Here is a 12,593-nt window from a genome sequence, read left to right on the forward strand (position 1 = left end):
ATAAAGTGCTTATAAATATTTCAGGATATAAAATCGGCTACATACGCAACTTTTACGAAAATAATTTTAGGAAAGTATAAACAGTAAAATTTTTTAATATAATTTATTATCAATTAGGTATCATTTCCATTTTGTTAAATATTAACGAATTTTCCTTATCATACAATACTGAAAACAAAATAACAATAGTATTGTTCGCCAATCGGATTACACATAGCTAACAGGTACATGTTCTAACAATTTGTGATAACGATTTTCCGTATGGATCACGGTTGTAGATAAACATTATAGCTTATGAGTTATGAGTAATGACAATAATGTGCTTAAAAATGTAATTTTGTTATTATAGGGTGAATACAAATAAGGCTGATCGTCTGTCTATAATAATTATTTTTGCCATAGATACTCATAAATAATATAATACAATTTTCGGATATGTGTTGACTATGGTCTATGTTCAAAATGTAATTTTCCTCTTTTTTGAGAAAATTGGGAATATTATAGCCCCATTTTAGATATACCTTCGGTCAAATTTTAACAAAAAAAGAAACCGGTAGGTTTTTTTTGTCACCTCTGGACAATATGTGTATAGCAGCTCTTAAAGATATGAAAGAAAATACATTTATATGATTTAATCACTAAAAAAAATCATAAGACAATTTAATCGTGTTTATTCAATTATCAACGTTTGAAATATTATATATAAATGTATTAGTAGCGTATGTATATGTGTCATTATTAGAGAATACTGTATAATAGTTAATAATATGAAATAGTGAACGGCTAGATCCTCCAAAGTTATCGGAACTCAATTTAACCATGCCTGGCCATTTCCCATTGGATTGCCCATATCCCTTGGGTTCATCGGCATTCTTCTGGGGCTAGCGTATCCGTTATAGCCGCTGAATCCCATCGGCCCACCAACTGGCCCTATTGGTCCCCCACCTGGGCCCATCGGTGGTCGTCGACCAGGTCCTCTGGGTCTGTGACCGTTCATCCACGAACCGAACGGAGGCATTGGCGGTACTTGGCCAGGTTGTTGTTGGTTGTGGTCTATTCCCATCTGTAAACAATATAAATGACGAAATGAAAAAATGTCGAGTGTGCTGTGTGATGGGAAATTAGATAGAATAAAGGATGAGTTCATTTGAGAATTGCGCCAGTGGAAGGTTAAGTGATCGAGAACAGATTGTGGCGGTTTGGGCATGTTGTTGGAAGGAAGATATATAACATATTAAATAGTAAAATAATATTGTAAATGTTTTAACAATAATATGGCTAAGACCCCTGGACACCGATCGTTTTTTTCAGCTAAAACACATCATTTTTTGTCTATCGCACAGGCCGAACCAGTGATCCGATAGCAATCTAAAAACAGATATGAATTCGTCATGAAGTTACTTGAGATCGGTTAGAGTATTTTTTTCAATTTTTAATTTTAACCATTTTCAAATTTTATTTAAAAGTTTGAAATTTTATAAAATGTTCAAACGTGTTTTATGCGTAGTAGGAATAAGATATCAAAATAGTACGCTGACCGATCTCAAGTTAATTTCATGACAAATTCAAATCTGTTTACAGATTACTTATCGGATCATTGGTTCAGTTTGTGCGATGGACAAAAAAATTTACAATTATATTAACTAAAATGGCTTTTACTCATAGGCAAAATTATTTAAATTAAAAATAATTCCATAAAGCTTTTACAAATTAACCGGTAAATTAATTGACATGGTCGAAATTTATAAAAACCCCTTTTTCTTAAATATTGCCTATACAAAACTCCTTAAAAATAGTCGGTATCCAGGTATCCAGAGTTAAAAATTATAGAGGTAGAAAAGTGGTCGGACAGAAACGACAGAGGACGTTGCATAAAGACATATGGGTGAATGGATTAAATCGAGAAATATTAACGGATATAAAAATGCGGAAGGAAAGTATTTCGTTTGGAGTAAAAACCAAACCCGGTGGAGTTTTCAGTTTTCAGCAAACCTCCCATGTTTGAAACCGTAAATTCATAGCAAAAACACTTAATAGGTTCAAAAAAAGTATAGAACATAACCTAATTTTTATAAGCATTAAGTTTTTTTAATTTTTTTACTACTAAAAATGGTTTTAAAAATTATAAAATTAAAAAAAAAATTCGTGGTTAAAAAATAAAAACATTAATACTTTTTAAATGATTAAAGTAAACTTAATTATAATTTTAACTGTGCAGATTCATGTTGATACCACTTTGGTGGGTTAAATTACAAAGTCGGGAACATTAGGTGTTTTTTTTTTTTAATCATACCTCCAAAAAAAAAAAAAATGTTCAAACATTTTGTACTATGGAAAAAATAATAAATTGAACATTTTTTTTAAACAAAATACTAATAATGAACTATGTTAACTAATTTTATTATTATATTATATACCAAGAAGTAGTATCAGAATAAAACCGGAAATTTTATTGATATACTTATACACACAATTTTCCTAAATAAAACTCATGCCAGTCGTATGGAACTTTATTAGTTGCATAACATGTGTTTGAAATAACCACAATGCTCTATTAAAGGTTAATTGAATCAATAAGTGTTATGACTTATATAACACATTATTAGATTTGATAGATTTGAAATGTTTTATACCTCTTGTTTGTTAGAATAAATACACCTTGTAAATTTTACTGCTCTTTCGCAACGGTCTTTGTCGTTTGCTGGAATCAGAATAAGGAAAACATTAAAATAATTTAAATATTATGATTTATGAATCATGTGATATGAAATTTAAGTTGTTACATTTGTATTATTACCCTCAATTTTGCATTTATCAATGTTGGATTTCATGTTAGCAGCTATATCGTGGGTCTTAGGTCTGCTCATCAACACTTGCAACGCCTTTTCATTATAGTCACCATCCTCGTTTGTCTAATTAGAAGAGTACATGTTTTAATTATATATTTGATGGTGCACAATAATTGTGGTTGTCTAATAATTTAATATAATTGATATTTCTAGTTTCCATTAACGCACTATTACAGCCTTTCTCTCTTGTCTATCATTATAGCATGTCTGTTCATAACTCACCTACCGCTCTTTCCTAATAAAACTTTTGGTACACTCTTTTTTTCCTGAAGTCTCTGTACATCAAATTTCGGTTAGTGCATAAGAAAACGTTTTCAGCCGAGTCTGCAACCACGAAAGAGCATTTTCACGTCTCGTTGAAGTACCGAATAAATTTAGAGTAGTGGTGGAATTATAGATAATGATATATTATATTAAGAAGCAGTAACAAGCTAGTATAATATTAAAACATCAAGTTTCTGGCTAATATTGTAGTGTTTAATATCTGGCTTAAAACAATTCATAGAGAATTTGGGCCCTTAAACTATTTTGAATTCATCATTTAGTTCTAATTTGAACGTTGAACGTACAACATATCTCTTATCTTCTATATCTTACCCTAATCTCCTACCCCTATCTCTCACTCCCTATCTCCCGACCCTATCTTCCACCCACAACCCCATTTCCGTGTGGTAACGCTTTTTTCGTTACGCTTTTTGACATTTTCATGTCTTAGCTCTGGCACATAACCAAAAAAAGTGTTACCAAAAAAGTGTCACCAAAAAAGCGTTACCAAAAAAGCGTAACCAAAAAAGCATAACGAAAAAATAACAAATACTATAATTGGAATGGGGTTGGGGGTGGGAATTGGCTCTGGCACATAACCGAAAAAAAAGTGTTACCAAAAAAGCGTTACGCTGATATCTGATAAGAGATATGTTGTACGTTCAACGGTCAAATTAGAACTAAATGATAAATTCAAAATAGTTTAAGGGCCCAAATTCTCTATGAGTTGTTTCAAGCCAGATATTAAAAACTACAATATTAGCCAGAAACTTGATGTTTTAATATACTAGCCACCTTAGATACTAGCTTCAGTATCAATAATTCCACCACTACTCTAAATTTATTCGGTACTTCAACGAGACGTGAAAATGCTCTTTCGTGGTTGCAGACTCGGCTGAAAAACTTTTTTTGATAACGCTTTTTTCGGTTATGTGCCAGAGCTAAGACATGAAAATGTCAAAAATAGTTACGTATGTCGCCTACCGGTACTCTAAGTTTTCTGATCTCCAATACACATTCTTTACTACCTTTTTAGATTTTGTTTATTGTGATTTCCAAAATCCACAAAACAAATGAGCCCATCAACAAATCAAGCACAGTATTTAATGTTATTCTCTAATATTTGTATGGTTCCCCCTTTGCATGTCCTTCAATTGACCCCATGCAACCCCAGCTTGTTTTTGTTTTTTCTAAGCATCTTCACAACTCGTCTCATACTAAAAATGTGTTCCTTTTCACTTTTCTTGGTTTTAAAATAACAGTAGTTGGTTTATTTTTAAATTATTAAATAATCAAAAATATAGAAACTTGCAGAGTTACATTATGTGCTGCTATTGTCTGTTTTAAAAATAATTGAGTTAACCGAGTTATATCTCTCTTTCTCTCCTCTCATACGTTTAACGTCCGTTATTTCCACCGATCGAGATTTAGACGGTTTAGATTTGGAATTTTTGGACTTACAGCTGGTTGCCTACCTAACGTTACCAAACAACTAACAAGTTGGCCCCATATACATAATATATACATAGGATTTTGTCATTTACATACCGCGTTGAATCTATACAGCATACAAGCCACGTAGCATTTCGCTTCACGGTCGTTGGTATAGATCGAATAGACGGCCACCACGCGTTCTAAAAAATATATTTAAGTACCTAATTAAGTGTTTAAGCACTAGCATTTATTTTATTGTTTTTAATTCGCTGTAATTTTAAGACTACTTATTGTTTGTTAAGGGTCAAAATAAAGGCAAAATTCAATAAAAAAACAATTATAATCGTGTCAAATAATTTTCAGATTAATTTATAATAGCATTCAAATTCAATTTCAAATTTATACAGCTTTTTCTATGATTTATAGCCATTTTGTTGGTGACAAAAGACTTTATCGCAAAACTGATGGCATCCTCATAGGATGTTTTGATTTTGTTTATTGTGATTTCCAAAATCCACAAAACAAATGAGCCCATCAACAAATCAAGCACAGTATTTAATGTTATGCTCTTTCTTTACCTATTGTAACGCGGTTTTCTTTTAGACATTCTTGTGACGTGTTCGTTATAACTTCAGAAAACTTGGAACGACCCTTTTTCTGAGGCGTCTGCTGCTGTTGTTGGCCCTGTTAACCAAATAATTAATCAATATCAACTAACCAAATGAACTAATCTACTGTTGCTACAGAGCAAACTTATTCTAAAAAAAAAGTTAGCATAATAAACATTTTAATAAAACTAAAAACAGATATATTTTTTCAAATGAAACTACACTGTGTATGTATAGTTTAAAACATTAAGCTACACGTATAATCTCAATAAAATAAAAAGTATAAAATACTGGTTTACTAATTTTTTTATTAATCATAATACTATTGATATGATGAGCTGAATCCGTTTTAATATTTCCTTCGTGTTAACACAACGTTTATTTTTTCAAACTGAATTGAATTTTAATAATCAAATTAATATTTTTCAAAGATATAATTTTTATAGAATTAAACTTTGTTTTACCTCTGAAAAACTAAAAGTTGTTATGAAAAATAGCAATAAAACGCTGTAAAACATCATATTTTTTTTTAATAAAAAAAAACACTTCAATAAGACTTTACCGACGTAAGTACTATGGTACTATAACGTTTAAATATAATACATAGCATATAGTATTATAAAAGTTTTGCTTAGGAATAATGTTGAAAATGTCACCAATTGCATATTGTGTATGATTTTATCTTTTTGATTATTTTAACCTTGTATACTTTTTTTATATTAAAATGTATGTACCTAATCATCCTATACTTCCACTCTGACTAACGGATATATATTATGTGTAGTCTACCTATTATGATTTATGAGTTACATTGGCATAGTCTGTTTTTTTGTAAGTGATGTTACATGATAACTATTTCAAATTGCTTTGTTATTGTAGATCCTAATTTATTGTAAATGAATAAAATATGTTTTACAACTGTACATTTTTTTTTTGTTAATTCTTAAAATTAAATTAAATTAAAGTTTAAGAACAAAAATAAAAAAAAACCAAATTTATCAATAAATAAATAAATTATTCCGTTACCGCTTCTTTTTTTAATTAATAAGGCATTAACATTTTTTTTACCAGAATAATAATAATTTTACTTAAAAAAATGATGATACATCCAAAATAAAAATCATTATATAACAATGATTATGTCCATCAATGAATTAATGCTAGAGATTAAATTGTTCTATGACTATGAGATACATCTATCTGCATATAATCCTTAAAAACTGCTTATTACTATTGAAATTTGAACTCTTATTTGGAAATATTCATGTGGTAATATATATACATACTAAATGATGTTGAAAAGTTTAAGCCCTCTTCATTTTTCAAAGTAGACATTTATACAAAATTGCTTCAATAATTCCGTTAAATCCTTTTTTGTCTTCACTCGAATTTATATAAAGCGTCAATAACGATCTTGCTACGAAGACAAAGAATTTCATTATAATGTTTGTTGTTTATACATTTTCTTTTATACCATACTGAGTATAACTTTTATTAAAATTACTGCTCGGCTACTGAATAATTAACGTTAATCGCTATAGAACTCCAATATCATGTTTTGTAAATTATTTAAACTGATATATTACTGATATATTATTATAACTGATTATTAACTGATACATATTACAAATATTACAAAAAATAAATAATACAAAAATATTTGCTGATAAATAATACAAATGTTTCTAAATTATAAATACATATTTGATTTTAGTTTATAACCGTAAAGCATGTTCTAGAAAAGTTGGAATGGTGCATTTTAGAAATGGTTTTTGATCGTGTATACAGAGTGATCAATTAATTTTTTAAGTGTTTTTTATGATAATTACATAATTATGTAACTTTTTTTTTTTTTTTTTTTCCACATGCACCCATAGAACACTGGGGGGGGGGACGCGCCCTGTGAGAAATTACTTCCCCCCAGTCTCCGATGCCATTTATTGGGTATACTAAACAATAAATACAATCATAAACTTAAAAACTAACACACCCACTTCGGGTGGTGGCCTAATAACAATATTCACATTAGGCCACAACGAAATTTAGTTACAAGTTTATTAGTCTATACAGGTTTATGTACAGTCGGTGGAATGTTTCCGGACCAGTGACTCGCGCACACGCCACCCTTGCACGCCGGGGCTCTCAATTGGCCGGCCGCTGTCTAGCCCTCTCTGCTTCCTCCTTCTCTTTGAGGACCGACTCGGCAAAGCGGGCGACCGCGTTCCACGCATCAGAACTTGCAATCATGTTGGCGACCAGTGTCTCCGGGACAACTTCGCCGACGACGTCCTGGAGGTCCCGCCTTTGGGACTCCCAGGCCGAACACTCCGCTAGTGTGTGATAGGCACTGTCCACCATGCCTTCACAGTGTGAGCATGCTGGACTGGGTGCTTTGCCGATCCTGTGGATGAATTCGTTGAAGCACCCATGCCCAGACAGCAACTGGGTTAGGCGGTAGCCCATCATCCCGTGCTTCCGTCCAACCCATTTCCGGAGGTCAGTGACGAGAGTTCTCGTCCACTCACCTCCTGTTGCTGTCCGAAGTCTGTCCTCCCACTTGCCGAGGGTAGCAGTCCTAAGGGGGGCCCGTTGTCCGGATCCTTCTTCTGCTTGCCGGCGGAGGCGGAACGCCTCTTCTCGCTCCCTCGCCAGCAGGTCGATCGGCGGTATCGCAGCCAGCACGTTGGCTGCGTCGTACAGCTCTGCGCTGCACCTTCCTCAATTCCCCTACTCTGGCTTGGTTTAGCCCGCTGGCCCAAACCGGTGCTCCGTAGAGGAGAATGGAGTGGACGACACTGACGAGTAGCCTCCGCCTTGGCTCACGGGGGCCGCCGATGTTAGGCATAAGCCTAGTCAACGACGTGAGCGCACCCTGCGCTTTGACCGCCGCGGCTTTGGCGTGCTGCTTGAAGTTAAGCTTGCGGTCGACTAGCATTCCAAGATAGTTGATCGTCTCTCCCAGCTTAACTTCTACCCCGTTCAGGAAGATACGCGGTAACTTATAACAGTGCAATTTTAAAATCACAAATAACATTATACGAATAAAAATATAATCGAATTTACTAACAACAAATTATTTGAATACATTTGTGCTTGAATAATATTATTAGTGGCTTATTCAAATAAATTGTTACAAAATAATTGTTATTTAAATAAAAAATGATTCGAATAATATCCAATTCTAGTTCGACTATACTTGATAGTGAAGTGGACCGTTAGTGTTGATAACGTCCATTCGTTTTGGAGTATCATTACGAAATGTTAACGTAACAGTCTCGAAAATATAATGACTTAAAGTTTGGACGTGTGAAGTGGATTGATAGATATTGCGTGTGGAAGTAAGACAATTTCTAAACTTTGAAAAGTGAACGGGTGTGAGACCAGCCTCCTGCAACTTAAGTATACGGCTATCGGATATCCTATTTTATGTACTTAGATGGTTGCTGGCTGAAATGTGTGTTACTATGCTGAAACGGCTGCGATAACAACCGTCTCAGACTTCAGTTGTTTTTCAGCTTTTCACGAGCAAACGACATTTTTGTTGGAAATACAGTTTTTGCGTTTCAAGTATTATATCTAATATTCTGAAATATGTGCTCTATGGAGAAGATTTTGTGGGCCGGCGGCGCCGTTCTAACGGTGACTGGCGGCGGTTACCTGCTCTATAAGGTACGCGTATGAACATACATATTGTTTGATGACATGTTCAACGACACACCTTCGACCAGGGCTCGCTGTTTTGTCAGTGTCAACACAATAGTTATTAGTTTAAATACAAATTGTTCTCGTGTTCAAGGCCAAAAAGAAATGGTGGGACGCGGCACCGGTAGAACCCGCACCGGTAGAACTTGCACCGGCTGAATCCGCACCGGTAGAACCCGCATCGGTAGAACTTGCACCGGTAGAACTTACACCGGTAGAACTTGCACCGGTTGAACTTGCACCGGCTGAACTTGCACCGGTAGAACTTCCACCGGTAGAACTTGCACCGGCTGAATCCGCACCGGTAGAACTTGCACCGGTAGAACTTACACCGGTAGAACTTGCACCGGTTGAACTTGCACCGGCTGAACTTGCACCGGTAGAACTTCCACCGGTAGAACTTGCACCGGCTGAACCCGCACCGGTAGAACTTCCACCGGCTGAACCCGCACCGGTAGAACTTGCACGGGCTGAATCCGCACCGGTAGAACCCGCATCGGTAGAACTTGAACCTGTAGAACCCGCACCGGTAGAACTTGCACCGGTAGTACCTGCGTGTTACTACCACGACAGATACGGGTCGGCGGCGCACAGATGTCGTCCTCCGTGCGGCTACAGGCCAACTGAGGCAGGACAGCCGGAGCCACCGTGTGTGTACCACAGGCGACACGGCGCGGATGCAGTAAACTGCATACTGCCGTGTGGATTTGCAGGAGTGCAGGAGTACGGCATAGGGGAGCCCGTACCATACTGCATATACCATCGGCGGTTCGGTCCGGAGGCGGTGAACTGCCGAGCCCCGTGTGGCTTTAGGGCCATACACTGAGGTAACACATTCATTAGTTTCCACAAAAAGCAACATACTGCAACGCGTTGATAATATTTCTTTGTCAGTCTCCTTTTTTTTCTCTCTGTTAATATTGAACCCAGGTATATTTAACTTGTTTGACTCTACTGAACTCATATCTACAGACTTTCAGGTGTGGAAAAACGGCCGTACTATCTTGTTGGAGACCACTACAATTATTAGTTGTCTACGGCCGCCGTGTTTGAACCCATCACGTGGTTTTTTCTCTCTATCTATTCAAGCTGTCATCCCTGTGGTCGCATTCATTTTGTTGGCCGCCGTCTCAGCCATCCTCGCCGTGGCCGTATTCATGTGGTTGGCCGACGACTAAGTTTTGTAAATTATTAGTTATTCCCTTTCTCGTGAAAACCTTAGTGATACTAATACACTTAATTAATGATCACCTAATTAATATATACTGTGTTAATACGGATGTTGTTGTTTAATATGTTAGGGAACTCGGGGCAATTTCCCTGGTGTCGAAACACTTAAGCTAAAATATTATGTACTTACTCGAAATAAGTTTATCGACACAAGGGCTTTAAAAACCAAGTCGCTATTTTACTACTTTATCTATTTTACTAGAGCTTTGCTCTAGCTGGGGGCTCCGCCCCCAGGCCCCCGAGTCGGGCGGGTAGGTCACAGATTTCTGGTACTGTACCCGGCTACGCCGGGCACGCTCACGTCCCCTCGCTGCAAAGTATTTTCGGGGAGGTCACAGATTCCGAGGGGGGTGCCCGGCTGCGCCGGCCACGGTGTCGAGCCATCGCAATACGTCTTAAAGGAATGACGTTATAATTCATGGTACCTATAGGCTGTATCTAGTAATCAGAATTCATACCTAGTTATGGACAAATATTTGCAAGCTAAGTACTGATTAAGTGTAGAGTAAGTCTAGCTATGTATCTGTAATTTTTTTAAATTTTAAATTGAAAAGAATAGTCTAGAAGTTAGACGATTAATAAATATCAAGTGTCCGGTGTTGCTTACTTGGGTTGCTACCACTTTTACCAATTTTTATGAACTAACAATGTCCAGTTCCTTATCAGCGGGCGGAATTCGTATTGAAAACTGATAAGGACGGCAGGTCTCCGAGTGTTTTGGCATTCACTCGCTCCGCCAACTAAAAATATCCTAGGTTTGTAGGCTACAGTCTATGAGGAGGTAACAGGTTTAAAATTAAGTTTAAATTAAAATTTTAAAAAGTTAAAGAGGCTTGATAAGAAGCTGGCCATTGGGAAAAAGTGTACAATGAAAATTGTCTTTGGTAAAAGTTGTTATATTATAGACCACGTCATCAATATAGGCCGGCGTCATCCCGCTTAATTTTATGAGTTGAAAACAGATAAAAATGTCTAGAGGACAGTCAGCTAAATGTCTGTTAAGGTTTACCTTTGTGAAACAAAATTTGTTTAAACGTAGTATGTTATATGTCTGTACACAGCAGTTCCGAGGGGGGTGCCCGGCCACGGTGTCGAGTCAGCTCACTACGTTTTAAAGTATACCGTTATAATTCATCGTACCTTTATCTAGTAATCATAGTTCATACTTAGTTTCGAAAAAGTGTTTTGCAAGCTAAGTACCGGTTAACTGTAGTGCAAGTCTAGCTATCTGTCAGATCAGAAACGTCCTACTACTAAAGCGAGTGTGCTACTTGCTTAAATTAACTACAATTTTAAATAATGTTAAACATCCTTAATTTTTTACTAAAAATAAAAGCGTGGGCCCTATTCAACAAAGTCCAAATGCATTGAGTTAAGTATTATGAAATGTATGTGTCACACTGTCACCTACAAATATGAAACTAAATTTAAATTACAAAAGAACTTACAGTATAAAACATTATCTGATAAATTTATTAGGGACTTTGTTGAATAGGGCCCACGCTTTTATTTTTAGTAAAAAATTAAGGATGTTTAACATTATTTAAAATTGTAGTTAATTTTCGGTTGCTTTCAAAGTAATTGTCATTTTAAATAAAATATGCTACAATTGATTGGTAAATTGTTCTTGTAATAAAATTATTTTTTACTTTTTAGTTCACTTTTTACTATTTTTTTTTTTTTTAGAAAAGCATGTTTTTAAAAAAGTTTTTTTTTATTTATTTATTTTATTTTTTTACTTTTTAGTCCTATTAAAGGTATTTAATAATTGCTGAATACATTACTAAATTAATTTTGGAAGATTTGAAAAAAAATGAAATTTTAGTGAAATGACCCCCATATTTGACCCTGTGTAGGGCGACCTGGATGTACGAGTCACAATATGATTACAGGATATTGTATTGTCATCTAAGATGAGTGTCTGTGCCAAGTTTCAGCCCTATACGACATCGGGAAGTGGGTTAAAATTATTTTTGCAAGATTTGAAAAATACCTATACAAACGTACGTACGTACGTGTTAGCGAGCTTAAGAAAAGCATGTAAAAATGAGTGCTATTTGAGGTGATTTAGAGATATTGAAAACCAAGTAAAATAAAATATCAAAGCCAATAAAAGTATAAGAACGTATTTATAGGCCTAAAATTATTTAGTTGATTTTACTGAATAAATTGTTGTATAACAGTATCGAAGCTAAAATATTAACAAATTTTTATTTAGATCTATATACCTACTCGAATATTTTTTTAAATACAAATAAAAATAATAATAAAATCAAACAAATATTTTATTTATAAACTTAAAAAAAAATTAATATTTGAATTGAAATAATTATTTCAAATAGTTAGGTATTATATGAAATAGACAATAGTTCAGTAAAATGTGCCTTATTCCAATAATAATAATACTTCTACTTATAATTGTTAATTAATATAATATTTTACTGTTCTAATGTATTTAAAAAAAAATTGTTAGATAAAAATGCATTTTAATAATTCATTATTTGCA

General features: G+C 34.7%; 2 protein-coding genes across 2 annotated transcripts; one reads left to right on the forward strand and one right to left on the reverse strand.

Annotated features, from left to right (window-relative positions):
• Positions 1–673: 673 nt before the first annotated feature.
• Positions 674–5,799, reverse strand: LOC126833656 (uncharacterized). The gene is made up of 6 exons (XM_050565103.1): positions 5,620–5,799; positions 5,126–5,231; positions 4,662–4,747; positions 2,798–2,912; positions 2,634–2,701; positions 674–1,063 (listed from the first exon to the last, which is right to left on the reverse strand). Exons 1-6 carry the CDS (start codon positions 5,674–5,676, stop codon positions 809–811), a joined length of 687 nt encoding a protein of 228 aa, XP_050421060.1. The 5' UTR covers positions 5,677–5,799; the 3' UTR covers positions 674–808.
• Positions 5,800–8,755: 2,956 nt separating this feature from the next.
• Positions 8,756–9,683, forward strand: LOC126833866 (uncharacterized). Its single transcript, XM_050565425.1, has 2 exons — positions 8,756–8,824; positions 8,952–9,683. Exons 1-2 carry the CDS (start codon positions 8,756–8,758, stop codon positions 9,681–9,683), a joined length of 801 nt encoding a protein of 266 aa, XP_050421382.1.
• The last annotated feature ends 2,910 nt before the right edge of the window (positions 9,684–12,593 follow it).

This window comes from Adelges cooleyi, unplaced genomic scaffold (assembly GCF_023614345.1).
Source record: "Adelges cooleyi isolate 19-005CV unplaced genomic scaffold, UGA_ACOO_1.1 ACOO_flye_CR_arks_rails_tigmint_CR_PRNA_2, whole genome shotgun sequence".
NCBI classification, from domain to species: domain Eukaryota; kingdom Metazoa; phylum Arthropoda; class Insecta; order Hemiptera; family Adelgidae; genus Adelges; species Adelges cooleyi.

Excerpts from the sequence above, each read along its gene's own strand:
- LOC126833866 (XM_050565425.1), top strand. The coding sequence starts at position 8,756 with ATGGAGAAGATTTTGTGGGCCGGCGGCGCCGTTCTAACGGTGACTGGC. Across the intron at positions 8,825-8,951 it reads GCGGTTACCTGCTCTATAAG|GCCAAAAAGAAATGGTGGGA; the intron begins GTACGCGTATGA and ends CTCGTGTTCAAG.
- LOC126833656 (XM_050565103.1), bottom strand. The coding sequence starts at position 5,676 with ATGATGTTTTACAGCGTTTTATTGCTATTTTTCATAACAACTTTTAGT. Across the intron at positions 5,232-5,619 it reads CAACTTTTAGTTTTTCAGAG|GGCCAACAACAGCAGCAGAC; the intron begins GTAAAACAAAGT and ends TTTGGTTAACAG. Across the intron at positions 4,748-5,125 it reads AGAAAACCGCGTTACAATAG|AACGCGTGGTGGCCGTCTAT; the intron begins GTAAAGAAAGAG and ends TATATTTTTTAG.